Source organism: Oncorhynchus clarkii, chromosome 7 (assembly GCF_045791955.1).
Source record: "Oncorhynchus clarkii lewisi isolate Uvic-CL-2024 chromosome 7, UVic_Ocla_1.0, whole genome shotgun sequence".
In the NCBI taxonomy this organism is placed as follows: Eukaryota; Metazoa; Chordata; class Actinopteri; order Salmoniformes; family Salmonidae; genus Oncorhynchus; species Oncorhynchus clarkii.
Window position 1 is genome coordinate 51,319,671 of NC_092153.1, and position 24,574 is coordinate 51,344,244.

Here is a 24,574-nt window from a genome sequence, read left to right on the forward strand (position 1 = left end):
GGCGGCAGAGACTCACCCCTCCGCCTGCCTCCCAGCCCTTAGGGTAGCGATATGGGGAAGCTGTGGGTACTGATACCTGAGAGAGCGCCGGTGAGTGGGCATGCCCTGGCGGTGTGCCCGCCAAGTTAGGGTGTCCCTTTGTGATGTCATGAGCCGTGTAGGGAGGACCAGGGTGCCTCGGTACCTACAGCACACAAAGAGAAAAAGATAGAGGACATCAGATAATTACAACATGAAAAGACAGAGGCAGTCGAGTACAGTGCATTCAGAAACTATTCAGACCCCTCAACTTTTTCCACATTGTTACGTTAGAGCCTTATTCAAAAATGGATAAAATAGTTTTTTCCTCAATGTACACACAATACCCCATAATGACAAAGCAAAAACAGGTCTAGAGATTTTTGCAAATTTATGAAACAAAATAATTTAAATATAATATTTACAATAGTTTTCAGACCCTTTACTCAGTGCTTTGCTGAAGAACCTTTGGCAGCGATTACAGCCTTGAGTCTTCTTGGGTATGACATTACAAGCTCGGCACACCTGTATTTGGGGAGTTTCTCCCATTCTTCTCTGCAGATTCTCTCAAGCTCTGTCAGGTTGGATGGGGAGGGGCACTGGACAACTATTTTCAGGTATCTCCAGAGATGTTCGATCGGGTTCAAGTCCGGGCTCCAGCTGGGCCACTCAAGGACATTCAGAGACCAAAGCCACTCCTGCGTTGTCTTGGCTGTGTGCTTAGGGTTGTTGTCCTGTTGGAAGGTGAACCTTCGCCCCAGTCTGCAGGCCCGAGCGCTCTGGAGCAGGTTATTTAAGGATCTCTGTACTTTGCTCTGTTAATCTTTCCCTCGATCATGACTAGTCTCCCAGTCCCTGCCACTGTAAAACATCCCCACACCATGATGATGCCACCCGCATGCTTCACCGTAGGTATGGTGCCAGGTTTCCTCCAGACGTGACGCTTCGCTTGGCAGACGTGACGCTTGGCAGAGTTCAATCTTGGTTTCATCAGACCAGAGAATCTTGTTTCTCAAGGTCTGAGTGGCTTTTGGCAAACTCCAAGCGGGCTGTCATGTGCCTTTTACTGAGTGGCTTCCGTCAGGCCACTCCACCATAAAGGCCTGATTGGTGGAGAGCTGCAGAGATGCTTGTCCTTCTGGAAGGTTCTCTCATCTCCACAGAGGAACTCTGGAGCTCTGTCAGAGTGACCATCAGGTTCTTGGTCACCTCCCCGACCAAGGCCCTTCTCCCCAGATTGCTTTGGTAGGTGGCCAGCTCTAGGAAGTCTTGGTGGTTCCACATTTTCTTCCATTTAAGAATGATGAGGCCACTGTGTTCTTGGGGACCTTCAATGCTGCAGAATTCTTTTGGCAACCATACCCAGATCTGTGCCAAAAACACAAACCTGTCTCGGAGCTCTACAGACAATTCCTTCAACATCATGGCTTGGTTTTTGCTCTGACATGCACTGTCAAATGTGGGATCTTATATAGACAGGTGTGTGCCTTTCCAAATAATGTCCAATCAGTTGAATGTACCACAGGTGGACTCCAAACAAGTTGTAGAAACATCTCAAGGATGATGAATGGAAACAAGATACACCTGATCTCAATTTCAAGTCTCATAGCAAATGGTCTGAATACTTATGTAAATAAGGTGTGTGTTCTTTATTTTTAATAAATGTGAAACATTTTCTAAAAACCTGATTTCACTTTGTCATGGGGTATTGTGTGTAGATTGATAAGGGGAAAAAAAATATTTAATCCATTTTACAATAAGGCTGAAATGTAACAAATTGTGGGAAAACCCAAGGCGTCTGAATACTTTCCGAATGCACTGTATATGCTTGTGCGTGTTTTGAGTTATATTATATCCTGTATTTGTTAGTGTGCTGAAGCTGTAACATTTTGGCAAAGAATTGCCAAGAGAATGTACACATTAGGGTTGCAAAAGGAGGGAATGTAACTCAGAACTTCAGAAATTTACCAGTAATCTACTAACATTTTGGAAACAACCAAAGACTAAGTTCACATGTAGGAGAGATAAAATAATAAAATATGACGTTTTGAAAATGAAATATAAAATGACAAAATCTGTAAAACATTATCCTAAACATAACCCATACATTTAGGGAATAACGTTGATGTTATATGAGGGTATCAGCCTGGAATATAATTTATTCTTGTGCATCTTTCTCTTTCAAGACTTACAAAAACAAACAACATGCAGCAATTTCAAAGATTTTACTGAGTTACAGTTCATATAAGGAAACCAGCCAATGGAAATAAATTCATCAGGCCCTAATCTATGGATTTCAATTTCAGTCAATTTCTAATGTGACCACTATTCATGCAGCGCTACATCTCTGTCACGTTGAGTTGATCAGGCTGTTGATTGTGGCCTGTGGAATGTGGTCCCACGCCTCTTCAATGGCTGTTTGAACTGGAACGCATGGTATACGCGTTGATTCAGAGCATCCCAAACATGGTCAACATGTCTGATGAGTATGCAGGCCATGGAAGAACTGGGACATTTTCAGCTTCCAGGAATTGTGTACAGATCCTTGCGACATGCTGAAACATATGACGGCGGCAGATGAATGGCATGGCAATGGGCCTCAGGTTCTCACCACAGTATTTTTGTGCATTCAAATTGCCATCGATAAAATGCAACTGTGTTTGTTGTCCGTAGCTTTTGCCTGTACATACCATAACCCCAATGTAGCCTGTTTTTTGTCCCCCCCACTATGGTTCTGAAATCACCCACTACTTGATTTGTCATTTTTGCAGATTAAGTGTTAACTAGTATTGTAACAATATTTCTTGTTTACAAAATTAGCTATGACATAGCCAATTCATATATAGTAGAACTTTTGATTTCTTTGGTCAGCACGCAAAGCTTGTTTGACTTGGCTTCTGATATTAACTAGGGTTTTTATCCAAGCAAAATTAGATGCTTAGTTCGACACTGAAGGAGAGGACACATCAGTTGTCAAAGCCTGTAAGTAAGCATTTCACTGTTGTATTCGGCGCACGTGACAAATAAACTTTGATTTGACACAAAGTATGAGGTATTTTGAGAAGGAATAGAAAATATGAGCAAAACATTTGAGTGAATCTGTGATTCGTTACATTTGAATAGATTTTCTGACCGATGCATGCTACATTTGGATCGGTTTGGGGTCTGCCAACCTATGCAGTCTTATCTTAAACATTTGAATCGGGAACAATGTGTATCGTTACATCCTTATTTTACACATTTTATTTATTTTACTAAGTCAATATGTCTGTTGTAAATGTATTGGGGTTGTACTGGTGGCAGTTGTGAAAAATATTTGTAAGATGTCATTATTGATTAGATGCTTTTTTTCAGAAGGCTATTTTCTCTTGAACCAGTCTTTCCACAAGAAACTCATGGACAATTAGGGCTGGGCTATTTTTCTAATTTATTTGATTCATTCAAAATGTATGTATGTTTTAGCACGTCATTACCTGTATTGTAAGAATCAAGGTATTTTGTGTTTTTATGAGCGTTTATGTCCGCTTCTTCTCATGTCTTTTTGGTCTAGTCCCCTTCTATGCTATGTGCATCTTATTCTCTCTCACACACGAGAGATCATTTCTTCCTCTCTGACGAGAAGTTTCAAGTCGCTATTGCATTTGATATGGACACAGAAGCACAGAGACATTTTACTGTAATACGGAGGTAAAAATGTTGAAAAATGCCCCTTTTATGTTTCAACTCCTCTCAAATTGAACGCAGCGCAGACAACTGAAACAGAAGTATTAATGAACATTGATTCTGGAAAAGTAATGCTCAGTTTGTCGCGTGGCATTTAACTACCACTTTAAGACTTATACTATCTGTCTAGTCTGTTTGATAAATGTGCAATAAGCATAAAACACAAAAGGAAATGGTAACTCGTTCTCATTCTGAGAAATAAAAGTAGTCCACTTGATTTCAACATCTGAACAAAGTAGACTGGCTAGCGTGCTGTTCAAACAGTTGGAGACAGACAGAAGGGTGGGTTCATAACAATTAAACTGTTCTAACTTGTTACCTAGCAAATAGATCCAAGTTGGAAGTAAAGATTAACTGGCTATTCACTAGCACATGGGCCTGTGTTTGAAAGATTGTTTACGAGACCTTTTCTATAATTCCGGCTACAAGAAGTATTAGTGAATGTGCATTATGCATGGTTCTGGTTCAATTTGAAACAATTATTAGTGGGTCTTATGGTTGTGGGAGGCTCATATTTAACCTAGGTATAATTTCACAAGCCCTGAATTCATTAGATTATTGCTGACTGTTTGAAATTCGGCGTATTTCACCTTTAATTGTACAACAAAGCTTATTTAGAGATTTTTTTTCTTTAATCAAGACGTAGGGGCCTCCCGTGTGGTGCTGTAGTCTAAGGCACTGCATCGCAGTGCTTGAGGCATCACAACAGACCTGGGATCAATCCCAGGCTGTCACAACAGACCCGGGAATCCCATAGGGCGGCACACAATTGGCCGAGCGTCGTCTGGGTGAGAAGAGAGTTTTGCCGGGGAGGTTTACTTGGCTCATCGCGCTCTAGCGACTCTTTGTGGTCAACTGGGCGCTTGTAGGCTGACTTCATCGTCAGTTGAACAATGTTTCCTCCGACACATTGGTGCAACTGGCTTCCGGGTTAAGCGGACGGTGTTAAGAAGCATGGTTTGGCAGGTCATGTTTAGGAGGATGCATGAGTCAATTTTCGCCTCTCCCGAGCCTGTTGGGGAGTTGCAGCGATGAGACAAGATCGTAATTGGATATCCTGAAATTGGGGAGAAAAGGGGGGTAAAATACAAAAAAAAGGAACAGACATACAGTGGGGTGAACAAGTATTTGATACACTGCCGATTTTGCAGGTTTTCCTACTTACAAAGCATGTAGAGGTCTGTAATTTTATCATAGGTACACTTCACTGTGAGAGACGGAATCTAAAACAAAAATCCAGAAAATCACATTGTATGACTTTTTAAGTAATGTAACGTGAACCATCCATAAAAGGTTAAAAGAAAAATCAAGATATGATTTTTAGGCTATATCGCCAAGTCCTATGGACAAATATTATTATAATATTTTTTTAAGTATAAAGAAAAACACGGTAACTGATACTGGTTGTTTTGCAACCCTAGCACACACACACAGAACTCCACAGGTCATTAGACTTGCTCCTGCTGAGGAATGTAAATTAGGCACTTTAAGGTAGGGATCAACTCCTGTCTGGCTCTGTGCAGAGGAGCAGAGGACCTATGCTGTACATGAAGCGGGTTGTGCCTTGCTGTGCAGACTTAGGCTCTGCCCTGGGCTGTGCTGCCCGGTCTGTCCCTTTGCAGTGCTGGGCATGCAGTGTGATTCGTGCTGTATCCCTTTCCCTGACACTGTCCTGTACTGTGAGCTGTAAAACACTGCAGGTGCTGCTGTAGTAGCAGGCCTGGCACAGCAGAGATAATGCAGGCTGGCCGGCTCACCTCTGCTCCCCTGGGCTTTCTGCTGCCCACACACCTGTTGCTGCTGCACATGAGCCTCTGTGAGGTAATGGTAACTCTCCCCCTCTCTCTCTCCTACGATTGTCTTCTGACAAAATTCTCTCTCAACAACCCTGGTTCACTCTTAATCCCTAACATATCTCGGTTTGGCCCACTTTCACTGGTTGACAGGATAAAGGCAGCTAATCGGACTGCTGTTGCCAGGGGATGAGTCTCTGCCGGTGACTGATTCCACTGACAGGCAGAATGACAGGAAGGGTGGGGGAGGGGCAGGACCTGCACAGCCGAGCATAGGGAAAGGAAGGGAAGGGAGAGTCCAGAAAGCAGTCCTCTCCTCGGCCACAGAGCAGACCAAAGCCTTCCAGGAACATAGTTTCCATTGATGTCATGCCTGCAGACCGCCAACAAACCCACACAGTCATTTGAAACTGACACTACTCAATACTGTGTATACATGTACCTATCAACCAGAATGATGTGATAGGTCAATTACATAAAACAAATCACATCTGTTCAACATAATAAAAACATGTTAAGTCCCCTATTTAGGGGACTTTGAGCGGTTCTGGACCGGTTTCGGCTGACGTGTTTACAGATGTTGTAACATCAATTGCTGTGTACTCGGTTAAACCTCTGGTAGTCCTGCTTCACATGCCGTGAAATCTGACACTAGGCTTGGATGGTATACCGTATATACACACACACACCATACACCGGGGTATTTGGAAATAGTCACGGGATGGTTTTTCTAATACCGTGAACGGAAACTATTTCTTTATTTAAAAAACAAAAAGTGAATATTTGTAGCTACTTTTTATGTAAATATCTGCAGTCAACTTCTGCAATACTTTAGGAGATAAAGCAGATCACGTTCTACATTTCATCGGTCACAATTTTCATTATGAAGCTTACCGGTAGTATCGTCCCATGATTTTTGTTTACAAGCACATATCCACAAGAGACCGGAACCTTGTGAAACATTCATTGTTGTGCAGCTCCTGCCACATGATCTACTTACAGTATGGAATTCACAACTAAATGTTTGGCAGCTTATAACTATTAAGTTAACTGTGCTAACAAGTCCTGCAGTTTTGATTTGGTTTGCTAATTTAGTAGCATGTTATCTAGCTAAGCGGTTAGCTTCTTGACCAAGCTTCTTTTCGTAACAGCAGAGAACCCCCCCCCCCCCCCCCCCCCTTGCACCATGAGCCTTGCTGTCTAATATTTGTGAGTAGCTTTTTTGAGTTAAAACTTTTATGAGCTGGGATGTCTGTCCTGAAAATAGTTTGTCAAATAGTTTGCACCGGTTATAATTTAGCTAGCATTCCCCATGGGAATTTACATGTACAGTGGGGCAAAAAAGTATTTAGTTAGCCACCAATTGTGCAAGTTCTCCACTTAAAAAGCAACAGCCCCAAAACATCACTGCTCTAGAGGAGATCTGCATGGAGGAATGGGCCAAAATACCAGCAACAGTGTGTGAAAACCTTGAAGACTTACAGAAAATGTTTGACCTCTGTCATTGCCAACAAAGGGTATATAACAAAGTATTGAGATACACTTTTGTTATTGACCAAATACTTATTTTCCACCATAATTTGCAAATAAATTCATAAAAAATCCTACAATGTGATTTTCTGCATTTTTTCTCTCATTTTGTCTGTCATAGTTGAAGTGTACCTATGATGAAAATTACAGGCCTCTCATCTTTTTAAGTGGGAGAACTTGCACAATTGGTGGCTGATTAAATACTTTTTTGCCCCACTGTAATTGTTAGTCTCGTTAACCTTCGGATTACAGGGGCTTGAAAAAAAGCATCACTTGTGTTCAATATCGGTATTAGCGAATATCCCGGGATGTGTCGAAGTCGGTATGAAGATACGAAGGTAAGACAATCTGCATAGGGAGAGATACGTCACATTTTCTGGCCTATTCAGACAAAGGATCAATTTCCTCTGGCTGTGAACCTCGGTGCTCCGCTTTCAACACGGTATATGAAATAGGAGAGTATAGTAATTGCAGCAATAACAGTGTCATCTTGCTGTGATGTTCTCTGATGGATTTAGAGCTCTCAATGTGAAAACAATAGGGCTGTCAAAGTTAAGTCAGAGTTAACACGTTTTAACTGTAAAAAAATTCAGCGGTTAATCGAGTCACTATTTCTTCACCGCACAGAAACTTTGCAGACAGTTTTAAACTACTTGCGAGTTGCTATTTTTTGGTTAGAAAACACACAATGTTTAGCCAGCTAGTCATGTTACCTACCGAGCTAGCAATCTGAACTTGACCACTGACTAGGCTATGCACAAATTTGGATGGCACAGGAAAAACTGAAAAGGAATAGGCTACTCAAAGAGATGCTTCAAAGGTAGGTTGCATATGCAAGAGTGGGGTGTGTATGATTGTGTGTGAGAGTGGGAGTAAGTGAGAGAGAAAGAGGGTGTGGGAGGAAGAGTGTGTAGGCCTACTTGAGCAGAGTTATCTGAACAGTACAGATGGTTACAGTGTTTTCGTAACATTGTTAGACAAGTTAAAAAGCTCTTTGTTCACTGTATACATAGAGCCTGTTCTTTTTTTCTAAAGTCACACTCATTTAGACTGAGGCTTTAACAGCACTTAAAGCTGTGCGTGTGTGAAAGAGAAAGGGAGAGACTAGTGTGTGTGTGTGTGCCAGTGGAGGCTACTCAGAGGATAAATGTTTAACATTAAATTATACTTTAGATAAAACTACACTAAATATTTAAATGTCACCAAATAATTGATTAAAACACAATGTTTTGCAGTGAAGGTCTACAATAGCCTCAGGGGCACTCTGTAGGTTAGCACCCTGGTGTAGCCGGAGGACAGTCAGCTTCTGTCCTCCTCTGGGAACATTGACTTCATACAAAAGGCTCAAGGTTCTCACCCCCTTCAATGGATTTACACAGTAATTATGACAACATCCGGAGGACGTCTTCCAACCTATCAGAGCTCTTGCAGCATGAACTGACATGTTGTCCGCCCAATCAAAGGGTCAGAGAATGAATCTAATACTGAAAGCAAAAGCTACAGCTATCTAGCACTGCAGTGCATAAAATGTGGGAAATAGTTGACTCAGAGAGAGACAATAGTTGAACAGTAGTGAACAAATTAATTTCCACAAAATTAAGGATAAGCGATAGAACTAGCTTTATTTGGTTGTATCTTTCATTTTGCTAGAGAATGCAGCTACCTAGTTTAGCCTACACAAACACCCGGCTCAAACAGAGAGGGATGCTATGTCATTAGCTAGCTGGCTATGGCTATCCACCATTGGAACTCTTCCAAGTCAAGATAAGCATTTGGTTTCATTAATTTACTGCCACTGGGGCCCACCGGTGAAACTGCTAAACTGTAGCTAGCGAGTTTACTAGAGCGTTAGTTCTAGTAGCAATGCTAACAATCAAATCACATTTTTATGTGTCACATGCGCCAAATAAAACCGCTGTAGACCATAAAATGAAATGTTTACTTACAAGCCCTTAACGAACAATGCAGTTAAGAAAATACCTAAATAATTGACCATTTTTAGGGCCTTGTTGTTTTGGCAAATTGGTTAGGACATCTACGTTGTGCATGACAAGTAATTTTTCCAACAATTGTTTACATTACTTCACTTATAATTCACTGTATCAATCCAGTGGGTCAGAAGTTAACATACACTAAGTTGACTATGCCTTTAAACAGCTTGGAAAATTCCAGAAAATGATGTCATGGCTTTAGAAGCTACTGATAGGCTAATTGACATAATTTGAGTCATTTGGAGGTGTACCTGTGGATGTATTTCAAGGCCTACCTTCAAACTCAGTGTCTCTTTGCTTGACATCATGGGAAAATGAAAATAAATCAGTTAAGACTGCAGAAAAAAAATGCTGTACCCCCACTAGGCTGGTTCATCCTTGGGAGCAATTTTCAAACGCCTGAAGGTAACACATTAATTTATACAAACAATAGTACGCAAGTATTAACATCATGGGACCACGCAGCAGTCATACCGCTCAGGAAGGAGACGCGTTCTGTCTCCTAGAGATGAACGTACTTTGGTGTGAAAAGTGCAAATCAATCCCAGAACAACAGCAAAGGACCATGTGAAGATGCTGGAGGAAACCGGTACAAAAGTATCTATATCCACAGTAAAACGAGTCCTGTATTGACATAACCTGAAAGGCCGCTCAGCAAGGAAGAAGCCACTGCTCCAAAATCGCCATAAAAAAGCCAGACCACGGTTTGCAACTGCATATGGGGACAAAGACTGTACTTTTTTGAGAAATGTTCTCTGGTCTGATGAAACAAAAATAACTGTTTGACCATAATGACCATTGTTATGTTTGGAGGAAAAAGGGGGAGGCTTGCAAGCCGAAGAACACCATCCCAACCGTGAAGCACAGAGGTGGCAGCATCATGTTGTGGGGGTGCTTTGCTGCAGGAGGGACTGGTGCACTTCACAAAATAGATGGCATCATGAGGTAGGAAAATTATGTGGATATATTGAGGCAACATCTCAAGACACCAGCCAGGAAGGTAAAGCTTGGTCGCAAATGGGTCTTCCAAATGGACAATGACCCCAAGCATACTTCCAAAGTTGTGGCAAAATGGCTTAGGGACAACAAAGTCAAGTTATTGGAGAAGCCATCACAAAGCCCTGACCTCATCCTATAGAAAGTTTGTGGGCAGAACTGAAAAAGCATGTGCGAGCAACGAGGCCAACAAACTTGACTCAGTTACACCAGCTCTGTCAGGAGGAATGGGCCAAAATTCACCCAACTTATTGTGGGAAGTTTGTGGAAGGCTACCTGAAACGTTTGACCCAAGTTAAACAATTTAAAGGGTATGCTACCAAATACTAAATTGAGTGTATGTAAACTTCTGACCCATTGGGAATGCGATGAAAGAAATAAAAGCTGAAATAAAATCACTTCTATTATTCTGACATTTCACATTCTTAAAATAAAGTGGTGAGTCTAACTGACCTAAGAGAGGGAATTATTACTTGGATTAAATGTCAGGAATTGTCAAAAATTGAGTTTAAATGTATTTGGCTAAGGTGTATGTAAACTTCCAACTTCAACTGCACGTGCTTTCAGTTCGTCCCATTTATTTTCCAGCAATTGAACGTTAGCTAAAAGTACGGATGGCAAAGGCAGATTAGCCACTCGTCACCTGATCCTCAGAAGGCACCCAGATCTCATTCCGCAAAATCTCTTTCTTTCTCCAGTGAATTATGGGGATGAAGGCCTGTTCGAGTGTTTGGAGTATATCCTTCCCATCAGACTCATTAAAGAAAATTCATCGTCCAATTTGAGGTGAGTAATCGCTGTTCTGATGTCCAGAATCTCTTTTTGGTCATAAGAGACGGTAGCAGCAACATTATGTACCAAATAAGTTACAAACAATGCAAAAAAACTAACAAAATAGCAGTTGGTTGAGAGCCAATAAAAAGGCAGCCATCTTTCATACCATGATGTGACAATGCAGGTTGTGTGTAGCGGTTACAGGAGTCATAATATGAATGTTTGGCTTGGAAAGGGTTTTTTCACCTGGTCACAGACAGCTGAAAGTGAACTGTATTTGCGTGTGACCAGGGGTGTATTCATTCCATCGATTCTATTGGAAAACTTGTCTTAAATGGAAGCAAATCGAACGGAGATACAAATACCAGAATTTGCCCAATAGAAATTCACATTTGCAACTGTTGGACTAATGATTACTCCCTATATCAGATAGATGCAGCCAAGAGTGTGCAAGGTGGTACTTAATGTGTCACTCACTGTCACCTTGATTACTCAAAATTCCCTGTTGTAAACGTTCATAGGCTATTTCACAGGCTAGGTTGTAGCAACCTCATGATGGGTACAGAGAACATTTGAGTGTCAAGAAGTAGCCTAAGCCTATCGATGTTACATTGAGCTGGGTGACTGGAATATGAATGACAGTCATCCAATATGACATAATAGAAATAAGGCCATGCTCATAAAAATGTAATTAAAATAACTTCCCGCATCTTAAATGGCACCGACCACCACTGCTGTGCACAAGTGTTAAACTTCAAGAAGATTGATAAGAGGGAGTACTTAAACATTGGGATAATTAATGGATGTATGTTAGTGACTTTTGTGTTTATGGTGAAAATGCCATTAAAACGTTTTGATGTATATAATTTTGTGTTTTTGTTGTTACAATCAAAGCATAGTATGCCTGTAACTCATTGCACTGTTTTCCTTTTGGGCCAAATTTGAGCAAAAAATAAATAAATATTGATTAACTAATGCCATTATCACGATAAATTATTTTTATCATTTGACAGCCCTTGAAAAAAAATACTAAATAATTGCATCGAATTTAAACAATACCACTCTTTTGGTCACAGAGGAACGAAATCACTTCATGCTTAAAGATAGTTTTAACGAGATAGCAGGCATTTGAATGGTGTCTCCGCATCGCTCAGAGAATGCTGGGCAGAACATTGTCATCAATGATATGAACTGGTACCAATTTTGTACTTTCACCAAGTATGATCATATTTATTTAACAGTTAAAGTGAAATATTATTGTAAGTCGTTTATAATTTGATTGTTACTATATTTATAAAGCATTCAAATAATTTCAAGCACCAATCCCCCACTTTTGTTGAATAGGAAAGAAATCATGATTTTTCATATACAGCACATTCAGAAAATATTCAGACCCCTTGCCCACACTGTTACGTTACAGCCTTATTTTAAAATGTATTAACTAATTTCCCCCCCTTAATCTACACACAATATATCCCATAATGACAAAGCGAAGACTGTTTTATAGACACAAAACAGAAATACCTTAATTACATAGTGGGGCAAAAAAGTATTTCGTCAGCCACCAATTGTGCAAGTTCTCCCACTTAAAAAGATGAGAGGCCTGTAATTTTCATCATAGGTACACTTCAACGATGACAGACAAAATGAGAAAGAAAATCCAGAAAATCACATTGTAGGATTTTTAATGAATTTATTTGCAAATTGGCTTAGGGACAACTACCACGCATGCGCGCGCGCAGGAAAGAATATGTACATAAACATAAATGGATGAGCGATGGCCGAACAGCATAGGCAAGATGCAGTAGATGGTATAGATCAGCGGGGTGGAGAGATTTCCTACCTTCACCACCTGGGGGTGGCCCGCCAGAAAGTCCAGGACCCAGTTACACATGGCGGGGTCGAGACCCAGTTTGGAGGGTACTATAGCGTTAAATGCTGAGCTGTAATCGATGAACAGCATAGGAATTATGTATATACATAGGTATTCCTCTTGTCCAGCAGTGTGCAGTGTGATTGCATCATCTGTGGACCTATTGGGGCAGTAAGCAAATTGGAGTGGGTTTAGGGTGTCAGGTAGGGTGGAGGTGATCTGATCCTTGACTAGTCTCTCAAAGCATTTCATGATGATGGAAGAGAGTGCTACGGGGCGATAGATGTTTAGCTCAGTTACCTTAGCTTTCTTGGGAACAGGAACAATACTGGCCCTCTTGAAGCAAATGGGAACAGCAGACTGGGATAGGGATTGGTTGAAAATGTCCGTAAACACACCAGCCAGCTGAGTAAAGGGTCTGTTTTTGCTGTCATTATGGGGTATAGTGTGAAGATTGATGAGGGAAATAAAACAACTTAATTTTAGAATAAGGCCAAAAACGTAACAAAATGTGGAAAAAGTCAATGGGTCTGAATATTTTCCGAATGCACTGTATGTGTCTGGATTGCAAGCAGAGGTTCTGAATTTTTTTCCTATTTTTCATATGTTCTAAATTAATCCACAGCAGAAGCATCTCCAGAGAGCGGAGCTCCACTGTATGAGAGGCTCCTGTACTGTGTCTCCTCCCCCGCACAGACCCTTGCCTCCAGGCAGACAGCACGGCTCAGCACAGCAGTGGCTCTGACACACCACACACACCGCAGTGGAGAGGGGGTCAACTCAGGCATCAGAGTATGTAGACTGGGAGAAGCAGGGTAACGGAGTGTGGGCAACACACACACACGGCAGCGGGTAGGTGGGGGGTGAAGCTGACAGTTATGATGAATCATGTGGCAGTGAGCCCTAAGGTGACAGCCACATCTTCCCAGATGTAGACTGAGCTCAGTGATATGCCCTATGTTTCTGTCATACATTACACACACTTCGTTTTTAAGCTGTAAAGAATGTGTAAACTAAACAGACAGTGCAGGGCTCTAGACTAACATTTCCCCCTGGTGGCATTGGTGCCACTAAGTTAAGTTGATGGCACCAGCCCATTATTTGGTGCCATCAATTGTTTTCCACAGCATCACACAATAGGAAATTGAGTATCGTCTTATAAAGTAAGTGTATTGATAGACCAGTGGTCCCCAAATTATTTATAGTCCCGTACCCCTTCAAAACATTCAACCTCAAGATGCCTACCCCATCTAGCACCAGGGTCAACACACTCTCAAATATTGTTTTTTGCCATCATTGTAAGCCTGCCAAACACTATATGATATGCGTAATAAACATAAGAATGAGTGTGAGTTTGTCACAACCCTGCTTGTGGGAAGTGACAAATAGCTCTTATAGGACCACGGCACAAATAATAATATAATAAATCAACCATTTTGCTCTTCATTTAACCGTATCAAACCTTTTGTTAATCGAAAACTGTGAATAACTCACCACAGGTTAATGAGAAGAGTGTGCTTGAAAGGATGCACATAACTCTGCAATGTTGGGTTGTATTGGAGAGAGTCTCACACTTAAATAATTTTCCACACACAGTCTGTGCCTATATTTAGTTTTATTGCTAGTGAGGGCCGAGAATCCACTCTCACATGGGTACGTGGTTGCAAAGGGAATTAGTGTCTTAACAGCGCGATTTGCCAAGGCAGGATACTCTGAGGGCAGCCCGAACCAGAAATCTGTCAGTGGCTTCTGATTAAATTACATTTTCACAGAACCGCTTATTGCTATTTTTGACAAGGCTCTCTTGTTTAGATATCGACTGGAGGCAGGGCATGAAAGGGATAATGTATCCAGTCGTTTGTGTCATCCGTTTAGGGAAAGTACCTGCGTAATTGCGCACCCAACTCACTCAGGTGCTTCGCTAGATCACATTTGACATTGTCTGTAAACTGGAGTTCATTTGCACACAAAAAAATCATACAATGCTCCAACAGCTTAACCATAGCCTCAATTTTGTCCCGCACATTGAATATAGTTGCGGAGAGTCCCTGTAATCCTAGATTCAGATCATTTAACTTATTTGGGGTAGGTGGCAGTATTTTCACTTCTGGATGAAAAGCGTGCCCAGAGTAAACTGCCTGCTACTCAGGCCCAGATGCTAGGATATGCATATTATTAGTAGAAGATGGGATGATTGGTGTTCAATACAGGAAGAAAAACTGAAGCATGCTTTCTGGTCACGCGCCTCTAACAGTACACTTCAAGTGACCCTCGTTCAAGATGGCCGTACTTCTTCATTACAAAAAGGAATAACCTCTGCCAATTTCTAAAGACTGTTGACATCCAGTGGAAGTGATAGGAACTGCAAGAAGGTACCTTAGAAATCTGGATTCTCAATGAAAACCCATTGAAAAGAGTGACCTCAAAAACAAACAAAAAATCTGAATGGTTTGTCCTCTGGGTTTCGCCTGCTAAATAAGTTCTGTTATACTCACAGACATGATTCAAACAATTCTAGAAACTTCAGAGTGTTTTCTATCCAAATCTACTAATAATATGCATAACTTATCTTCTGGGGATGAGTAGCAGGCAGTTGAATTTGGGCAAGTATTTCATCTGGACATGAAAATACTGCCCCCTGTCACCAAGAAGTTAACCTCGGCAGTATTTTCATTTTTGGAAAAATAACGTTCCCAAAGTAAAACGGGCTATTTCTCAGGAAAAGATGCTAGAATATGCATATAATTGATAGCTTAGGATATAAAACACTCTAAAGTTTCCAAAACTATAAAAATAGTATGTGAGTATAACAGAACTGATATTGCAGGCGATAGCCTGAGAAAAATCCAATCAGGAAGTGACTCTTATTTTGAAACCTCTGCATTCCTATGCCTCCCTATCGAGCATTGAAAGGGATATTAACCAGATTCCTTTTTCTATGGCTTCCCTAATGTGTCTACAGTCACAAGACATAGTTTCAGGCTTTTATTTTGAAAAATGAGCATGAACGACAACATTGCGTCAGTGGTCAGCTGGTGGCTCTCAGAGTGATATGTGCGTAATAGACAAAAGGCGGCCATTGCTCCTCTCGCTCCTACTAAGAAGCCAATTGTCCCGGTTGATATATTATCAAATAGATATTGGAAAAACACCTTAAGGATTGATTATAAAAAACGTTTACCATATTTCTGTCGATATTATGGATCCAATTGCCCTCCTACGGCCTCCTCCACGTCTCCTGATGTACTGGCCCGTCTCCTGGTAGCGCCTCCATGCTCTGGACACTACGCTGACAGACACAGCAAACCTTCTTGCCACAGCTCGCATTGATGTTCCATCCTGGATGAGCTGTACTACCTGAGCCACTTGTGTGGGTTGTAGACTCCGTCTCATGCTACCACTAGAGTGAAAGCACCGCCAGCATTCAAAAGTGACCAAAACATCAGCCAGGAAGCATAGGAACTGAGAAGTGGTCTGTGGTTACCACCTGCAGAACCACTCCTTTATTGGGGGTGTCTTGCTAATTGCCTATAATTTCCACCTGTTGTTTATTCAATTTGCACAACAGCATGTGACATTTATTGTCAATCAGTGTTGCTTCCTAAGTGGACAGTTTGATTTCACAGAAGTGTGATTGACTTGGAGTTACATTGTGTTGTTTAAGTGTTCCCTTTATTTTTTTGAGCAGTGTATACAGTGCCTTCAAAAGGTATTAATACCCCTAGACTTATTCCACATTTTGTTGCGTTACAGCCAGAATTCAAAATGAATTACATTACTTTCTCTTTCACCCATCTACATACAATACCCCATAATGGCAAAGTGAAAACATGTTAGTAGATGTTTTTGCAAATGTATTGAAAATTAAATACAGAAATATCTAATTTACATAAGTGTTCACACCCCCGAGTTAATACTTTGTAGAAGCACATTTGGCAGCGATTACAGCTGTGAGTCTTTCTGGGTACGTCTCTAAAAGCTTTCCTCACCTGGATTGTGCAACATTGGCCCATTATTCTTTTCAAAATTCTTCAAGCTTCGTCAAAGGAGTTGTTGATCATCGCTAGACAACAATTTTCAGGTCTTGCCATAGTTTTTACTTTAATCTACTTGAAAGTCTAACTATGGCACTAAGGAACATTACACGTGATCTGTGGTAGGGAGGCCCGTTGGACGTACTGCCAAATTCTTTAAAGTGACGTTGGAAGGGGCTTATGGTAGAAATATTTACATTAAATTTTCTGACAACAGCTCTGGTGGACATTCCTGCAGTCAGCATGCCAATTGCACACTTCCTCAAAACTTGAGACATCTGTGGCATTGTGTTGTGTGACAAAACAGCACATTTTAGAGTGTCCTTTTATTGTCCCCAGCTGAAGGTGCACCTTTGTAGTGATCATGCAGTTTAAATCAGCTTCCTGATATTCCACATCTGTCAGGTAGATGGATTATATTGGCAAAGGAGAAATGCTCACTAAAAGGGATGTAAACTAATTTGTGCACAACATTTGAGAGAAATAAGCTTTTTGTGCGAATGGAACATTTCTGGTTTCTTTAAATTTCACCTCATGAAACCTGGGACCAACACTACATGTTACGTTTATATTTTTGTTCTGTATAGATTACAAAGGCGATGAACAGAGTTGTGGATAAAACGTTAACAGTATGTCACCACGCTCAATGAGAATAGCCTACGCAGTTGCCAACATCTCAAACGCCGACATCACCCCAGTATTCCGGAGCAAGATGGAAACACAACATCGTCTCCCCTCTGCATTCAAGCAGCCCTTGGCAGCTTATTCTGACCGGGCCAAAGAAATTACAAGAGCGATAGGTAGGCTATGTTTATATTTTTTACAATCCAAAGATATGCACCCATTCTCAGTGGTTGAGAAAAGAGCATTTCAGCACCTTGTGAAAGTGCTCGAACCACATTACGAACTTACCTCTTGCACTCAATTCAGCAAACACATAGTACCCGCTCTATACAAGCAAGCCAAAGCTTTCAATGAATTGGCCAATGCACCCTGTGTTGTTCTTAACAGTGACAGCTCATCACAGCACAGAGTGGGGAATGTACCATGCTACAGACACTCCCCCTTTATGAGAGTCACAGGTCTGTCATTGAAGGAGGCAGTGTCATGGTGCGTTTGTAACCAAGTGGCAATTTACCACATACAACTGGGGAAAATCCATTTGTACGGCCCTCCAACTGGTAATTACTAGTGGGAAACTCGTCTATCATCCTAAGTAGAGGGCGACCGATTAAGCAGAACGGACGATTAATTAGGGCCGATTTCATGTTTCAAGTTTTCATAAATCGGTAATCGCCATTTTTGGACACCGATTACATTGCACTCTACAAGGAGACTGCGTGGCAGGCTGACTACCTGTTATGCGAGTGCAACAAGGAGCCAAGGTAAGGTGCTAGCTAGCATTAAACATATCTTATAAATAACAATCAATCTTAACATAATCACTAGTTAACTATACATGGTTGATGATATTACTAGTTTATCTAGCTTGTCCTGCGTTGCATATAATCGATGCGGTGCCTGTTAATTTATCATTGAATCACAGCCTACTTCACGAAACAGGTGATTTAACAAGCTCATTCGCGAAAAAAAGCACTGTCGTTGCACCAATGTGTACCTAACCATAAACATCAACGCCTTTCTTAAAATCAATACACAAGTATATATTTTTAAACCTGCATATTTAGTTAATATTGCCTGCGAACATGAATTTCGTTTAACTAGGGAAATTGTGTCACTTCTCTTGCGTTCTGTGCAAGCAGAGTCAGGGTATATGCAGCAGTTTGGGCCTCCTGGCTCGTTGCGAACTGTGTGATGACAATTTCTTCCTAACAAAGACCGTAATTAAATTTGCCAGAATTGTACATAATTATGGCATAATATTGATGGTTGTGCAATGTAACAGCAATATTTAGACTTAGGGATGCCACCCGTTAGATAAAATACGGAACAGGTCCGTATTTCACTGAAAGACTAAACGTTTTGTTTTTCAAAATTATAGTATCCAAATTTGACCATTTTAATGACCTATGGCTCGTATTTCTGTGTGTTATTATACAATAATTAAGTCTATGATTTGATAGAGCAGTCTGACTGAGCGGTGGTAGGCAGCAGGCTCGCAAGCATTCATTCAAAAAGCACTTTCCTGCATTTGCCAGCAGCTCTTCGCTGTGCTTCAAGCATTGCGCTGTTTATGACTTCAAACCTATCAACTGCTGAGATTAGGCCGGCAATACTAAAGTACCTATTAGAACATCCAATAGTCAAATACAAATGGTATAGAGAGAAATAGTCCTACAATAACTACATCCTAAAACTTCTTACCTGGGAATATTGAAGACTCGTGTTAAAAGGAACTACCAGCTTTCATATGTTCTGAGCAAGGAACTTAAACGTTAGCTTTTTTACATGGCACATATTGCACTTTTACTTTCTTCTCCAACACTGTGTTTTTGCATTATTTAAACCAAATTGAGCATGTTTCATTAATTATCTGAACTAAATTGATTTTATTTATGCATTATATTAAGTTAAAAGTGTTCAGTATTGTTGTACTTGTCATTATTTCAAATATATACAGTTGAAGTCGGAAGTTTACATACACCTTAGCCAAATACATTTCAACTCAGTTTCACAATTCCTGACATTTAATCCAAGTAATAATTCCCTGTCTTAGGTCAGTTAGGATCACCACTTTATTTTAAGATTGTCAAATGTCAGAATAATAGTAGAGAGAATGATTTATTTCAGCACATTCCAGTGGGTCAGAAGTTTACATAAACTATTTAAAGGCAATGCTAATTGAGTGTAACTTGGTCAAACGTTTCAGGTAGCCTTCCACAAGCTTCCCACAATAAGTTGGGTGAATTTTGGCCCATTCCTCCCGACAGAGCTGGTGTAACTGAGTCAGGTTTGTAGGCCTTGCTCGCACACGCCTTTTCAGTTCTGCCCACAAATTTTCTATAGGATTGAGGTCAGGGCTTTGTGATGGCCACTCCAATACCTCGACTTTGTTGTCCTTAAGCCATTTTGCCACAACTTTGGAAGTATGCTTGGGGTCATTGTCAATTTGGAAGACCCATTTGCGACCAAGCTTTAACTTCCTGACTGATGTCTTAATTGTGTGACTCCCAGACCCGCATGCGGGAGCGTAATCATCGCCTGAAACGAATTAGCATAACGCAACGGACATAAATATCCCTAGAAAATATTCCTATTCATGAAAATCACAAATGAAATATATTGAGACACAGCTTAGCCTTTTGTTAATCACCCTGTCATCTCAGATTTTCAAAATATGCTTTACAGCCAAAGCTAGACAAGCATTTGTGTAAGTTTATCGATAGCCTAGCATAGCATTATGCCTTGCTAGCAGCAGGCAACCTTGTCACAGAAATCAGAAAAGCAATCAAATTAAATCGTTTACCTTTGATGAACTTCGGGTGTTTTCACTCACGAGACTCCCAGGTAGATAGCCAAAGTTCATTTTCCCCAAATTATTATTTTTGTAGGCGAAATAGCTCCTTTGTTCTCCACGTTTGGCTGAGAAATCGCCCGGAAATTGCGGTCACCACAATGCCGAAAAATATTCCAAATTAGCTCCTTAATATCGACAGAAACATGCAAACGTTGTTTATAATCAATCCTCAAGGTGTTTTTCTAATATCTATTCGATAATATTTCCGTCGGGACAATTCGTTTTTCAGTAGGACCGATTGGAGTAATGGCTACCTCTGTATTTTACGCGAGAATCTCTCTCGGAGCCACCATGTGACCACTTACGCAATGTGGCCCCCTACGGCTATTCTTCAACAGAAATGCGTAAAACTACGTCACAATGCTGTAGACACCTTGGGGAATACGTTGAAAGCGTAAGCTCGTTGATGGCACATTCACAGCTGAATACGGACTCATTGGAACGCAGCGCTTTCAAAACCTGGGGCACTTCCGGATTGGATTTTTCTCAGGCTTTCGCCTGCGACATCAGTTCTGTTATACTCACAGACAATATCTTTACAGTTTTTGGAAACGTTAGAGTGTTTTCTATCCAAAGCTGTCAATTATATGCATATTCTAGCATCTTGTCCTGACAAAATATCCCGTTTAAATACTGCTCCCTAGTACCAACAGGTTAAGATGTTGTTTCAATATATCCACATAATTTTCCTACCTCATGATGCCATTTATTTTGTGAAGTGCACCAGTCCCTCCTGCAGCAAAGCACCCCCACAACATGATGCTGCCACCCCCCATGCTTCACGGTTGGGATGGTGTTCCTCAGCTGTCAAGCCTCCCCCTTTTTCCTCCAAACATAACAGTGGTCATTATTGCCAAACAGTTATATTTTTGACCAGAGGACATTTCTTCAAAAAGTAAGATCTTTGTCCCCATGGGCAGTGGCAAACCGTAGTCTGGATTTTTTTATGGCGGCTTTGGAGCAGTGGCTTCTTCGTTGCTCAGCAGCCTTTCAGGTTATGTCGATATAGGACTCGTTTTGTCACGCCCTGACCATAGAGAGCCATCGTTTCTCTATGGTGAAGTGGGTCAGGGCGTGACTGGGGGTGATCTAGTTGATTTATTTCTATGTGGTGTTCTAGTTTATTTTCTATGTTGGTGATTTGTATGATTCCCAATTAGAGGCAGCTGGTAATCGTTGTCTCTAATTGGGGATCATATTTAACCTCTTGAAGCTAGGGGTCACTATTTTTATTTTTGGAAAAATAAAGTTCCCAAAGTAAACTGCTTATTTCTCAGGACCAGATGCTATAATATGCATATAATTGACAGCTTAGGATAGAAAACTCTAAAGTTTACAAAACTGTAAAAATATTGTTTGCGAGTATAACAGAACTGATATTGCAGGCGATAGCCTGAGAAAAATCCAATCAGGAAGTGACTCTTATTTTGAAACCTCTGCATTCCTATGCCTCCCTATCGAGCATTGAAAGGGATATTAACCAGATTCCTTTTTCTGTGGCTTCCCTAAGGTGTCTACAGCCTTTAGACGTAGTTTCAGGCCTTTATTTTGAAGAATGAGCGTAAACGTCCACATTGCATAAGTGGTCAGTTGTTGGCTCTCAGTGTGATTTTTGCGGTCCTAGTGAAAAGCCAACTGTCCCGGTTGATATACAGTATTATCGAATAGATATTTGAAAAACACCTTGAGGATTGATTATAAAAAACATTTGCCATGTTTCTGTTGATATTATGGATATAATTTGGAATTTTTGTCTGCGTTGTCATGACAGCTATCTCCGGTGGATTCCTAGGCATAACGCATCAAACTAACGGAGGTATTTGGATATAAAAAATATCTTTATTGTTTTACTAACATATATAGATAAACTTACGCAAACGCTTGTATTGTTTCCGCTGTAAATATTAATTTCAAAATCGGAGACAACAGGGTGATTAACAAAAGGCTACGCTGTGTTTCGCTATATTTCACTTGTGATTTTCTAGTAAGATTATTTTACCATTGCGCTATGCTATTGTTGATGACAATTATCCTGGATCCGGGGGGGGGGGGGGGGGGGGGGGGGTGGAAACCATATCGCGCTGCGGCTTGGTCCGATATTTATTTTAACGAACGTGAGTTTTACTGTGGATATAGATACTTTTGTACCTGTTTCCTCCACCATCTTCACAAGGTCCTTTGCTGTTGTTCTGGGATTCATTTGCACTTTTCACACCAAAGTACGGTCGTCTCTAGGAGACAGAACGCGTCTCCTTCCTGAGCAATATGACAGCTGCGTGGTCCTGTGGTGTTTATACTTGCTTACTATTGTTTGTACAGATGAATGTGGTACCTTCAGGTATTTGAAAATTGCTCCCAAGGATGAACCAGACTTGTTGGCTGAGTTATTTTCATTTTCCCATGATGTCAAGCAAATAGGCACTGAGTGATGGTAGACCTTGAAATACATTCACAGGTACACCTCCAATGATGGACTCAAATGATGTCAATTAGCCTATCAGAAGCTTCTAAAGCCATGACATCATTTTCTGGAATTTTCCAAGCTGTTTAAAGGCACCGTCAACTTAGTGTAAATGAACTTCTGACCCACTGAAATTGTGATTCAGGGAATTATAAGTGAAATAATCTGTCTGTAAACAATTGTTGGAAAAATTACTTGTGTCATGCACAAAGTAGATGTCCTAACCGACTTGCCAAAACTATAGTTTGTTAACAAGAAATTTGTGGAGTGGTTGAAAAACTAGTTTTAATGACTCCAACCTAAGTGTATGTAAACTTCCGACTTCAACTGTATGTATATATACATATATATATATATATATATATATATATATATACATATATATATATATATATATATATATATATATATGTATATACACGTATATATATATATATATATATATATATATATATATATATATACGTATATATATATATATATATATATACACATATATATATATATATATATATACGTATATATATATACGTATATATATATATATACGTATATATATATATATATATATATACATATATATATATATATATATATATATATATATATATACGTATATATATATACGTATATATATATATATATATATACGTATATATATATATATACGTATATATATATACGTATATATATATATATATATATATACGTATATATATATGTATATATGTATATATATATATATATATATATATACATACATACATACATATATACTCAGGGAACTGAAGTTTGATGCCTGGTCACATTGGGGTTGGTCCTGTTGCAAAAAATAATAATAACTTATTGCTTTTATTTTATTTTCATTATGTGTATATACACACATGTATGTATGTATGTATGTATGTATGTATGTATGTATGTATGTATGTATGTATGTATGTATGATATATATATATATATATAAAAATAGGCCGATTAATAGGTATCTGCATTTTTTCGTCCTCCAAAAATCGGTATCGGCGTTGAAAAATCATAATTGGTCGACCACCATTCGTAGCCTATAGAAAGCTGATGGGATCCTCTTTTTTTAAAAAAAAAAAAAAAAAAAAGAAGATGCCATCACTGTTTTCTCACGCAATTACATAGCCTATAGAAATGTTGCGCAACATGAGCTCATGGGCTCTCATGAAGTGTTTGATTCGATTTTTGAATACATTTGCATTGATGTCAGAGTGATTGGAGGGACAACAGAGTGCTGCGTACCAGGCAGTTAGCAAGTTTGGTAGGCTACTAATGACCTTCAGCAACATCAGAGCTTGGAGAAGCCTAATTACCGTGACTAAACGATCACAAGCATTCATGACTCACAAGTGCAATATTGCAAAACACACCTTAGCCTTCTGTTAATCCACCTGTCGTCTCAGATTTTGAAATTATGCTTTACAGTGAAAGCAATCCAAGCGTTTGTGTAAGTTTATCAATCGCATGACAAACATTAAGTACACTTAGCATCAGGTAGCTTTGTCACGAAAATCAGAAAAGCAATCAAATTAATCGTTTACCTTTGATGATCTTCGGATGTTTTCACTCAAGAGACTCCCAGTTACACAACAAATGTTCCTTTTGTTCCATAAAGATTATTTTTATATCCAAAATACCTCTGTTTGGCGCATTATGTTCAGAAATCCACAGGAAAGAGCGGTCACGACAACACAGACAAATTCCAAGTAATATCCGTAATGTCCACAGAAACATGTCACACGTTTTTTATAATCAATCCTCAGGTTGTTTTTAAAATATATAATCGATAATATATCAACCGCAAATGTCTTTCACAGTAGGAGAGGGAAAAACAATAGCTGTCCAAATTCTGTTGCGCGAGCAAAAGTCATGTGACCAC

At 40.0% G+C, this 24,574-nt stretch overlaps 1 protein-coding gene across 14 annotated transcripts in view; it reads right to left on the reverse strand.

The window, feature by feature from the left end:
* LOC139413444 (eukaryotic translation initiation factor 4 gamma 3-like) overlaps positions 1-24,574 on the reverse strand; it is a 74,956-nt gene that overhangs the window by 24,801 nt on the left and 25,581 nt on the right. For 12 of the 14 annotated variants that reach the window (XM_071160853.1, XM_071160852.1, XM_071160849.1 and 9 more), the window contains one exon: positions 17-184. In XM_071160853.1, coding sequence (XP_071016954.1) covers positions 17-184 — 168 coding nt within the window. The remainder of the gene's footprint in view (positions 1-16; positions 185-24,574) is intronic. The other 2 variants (XM_071160856.1, XM_071160855.1) reach the window with 1 other exon arrangement.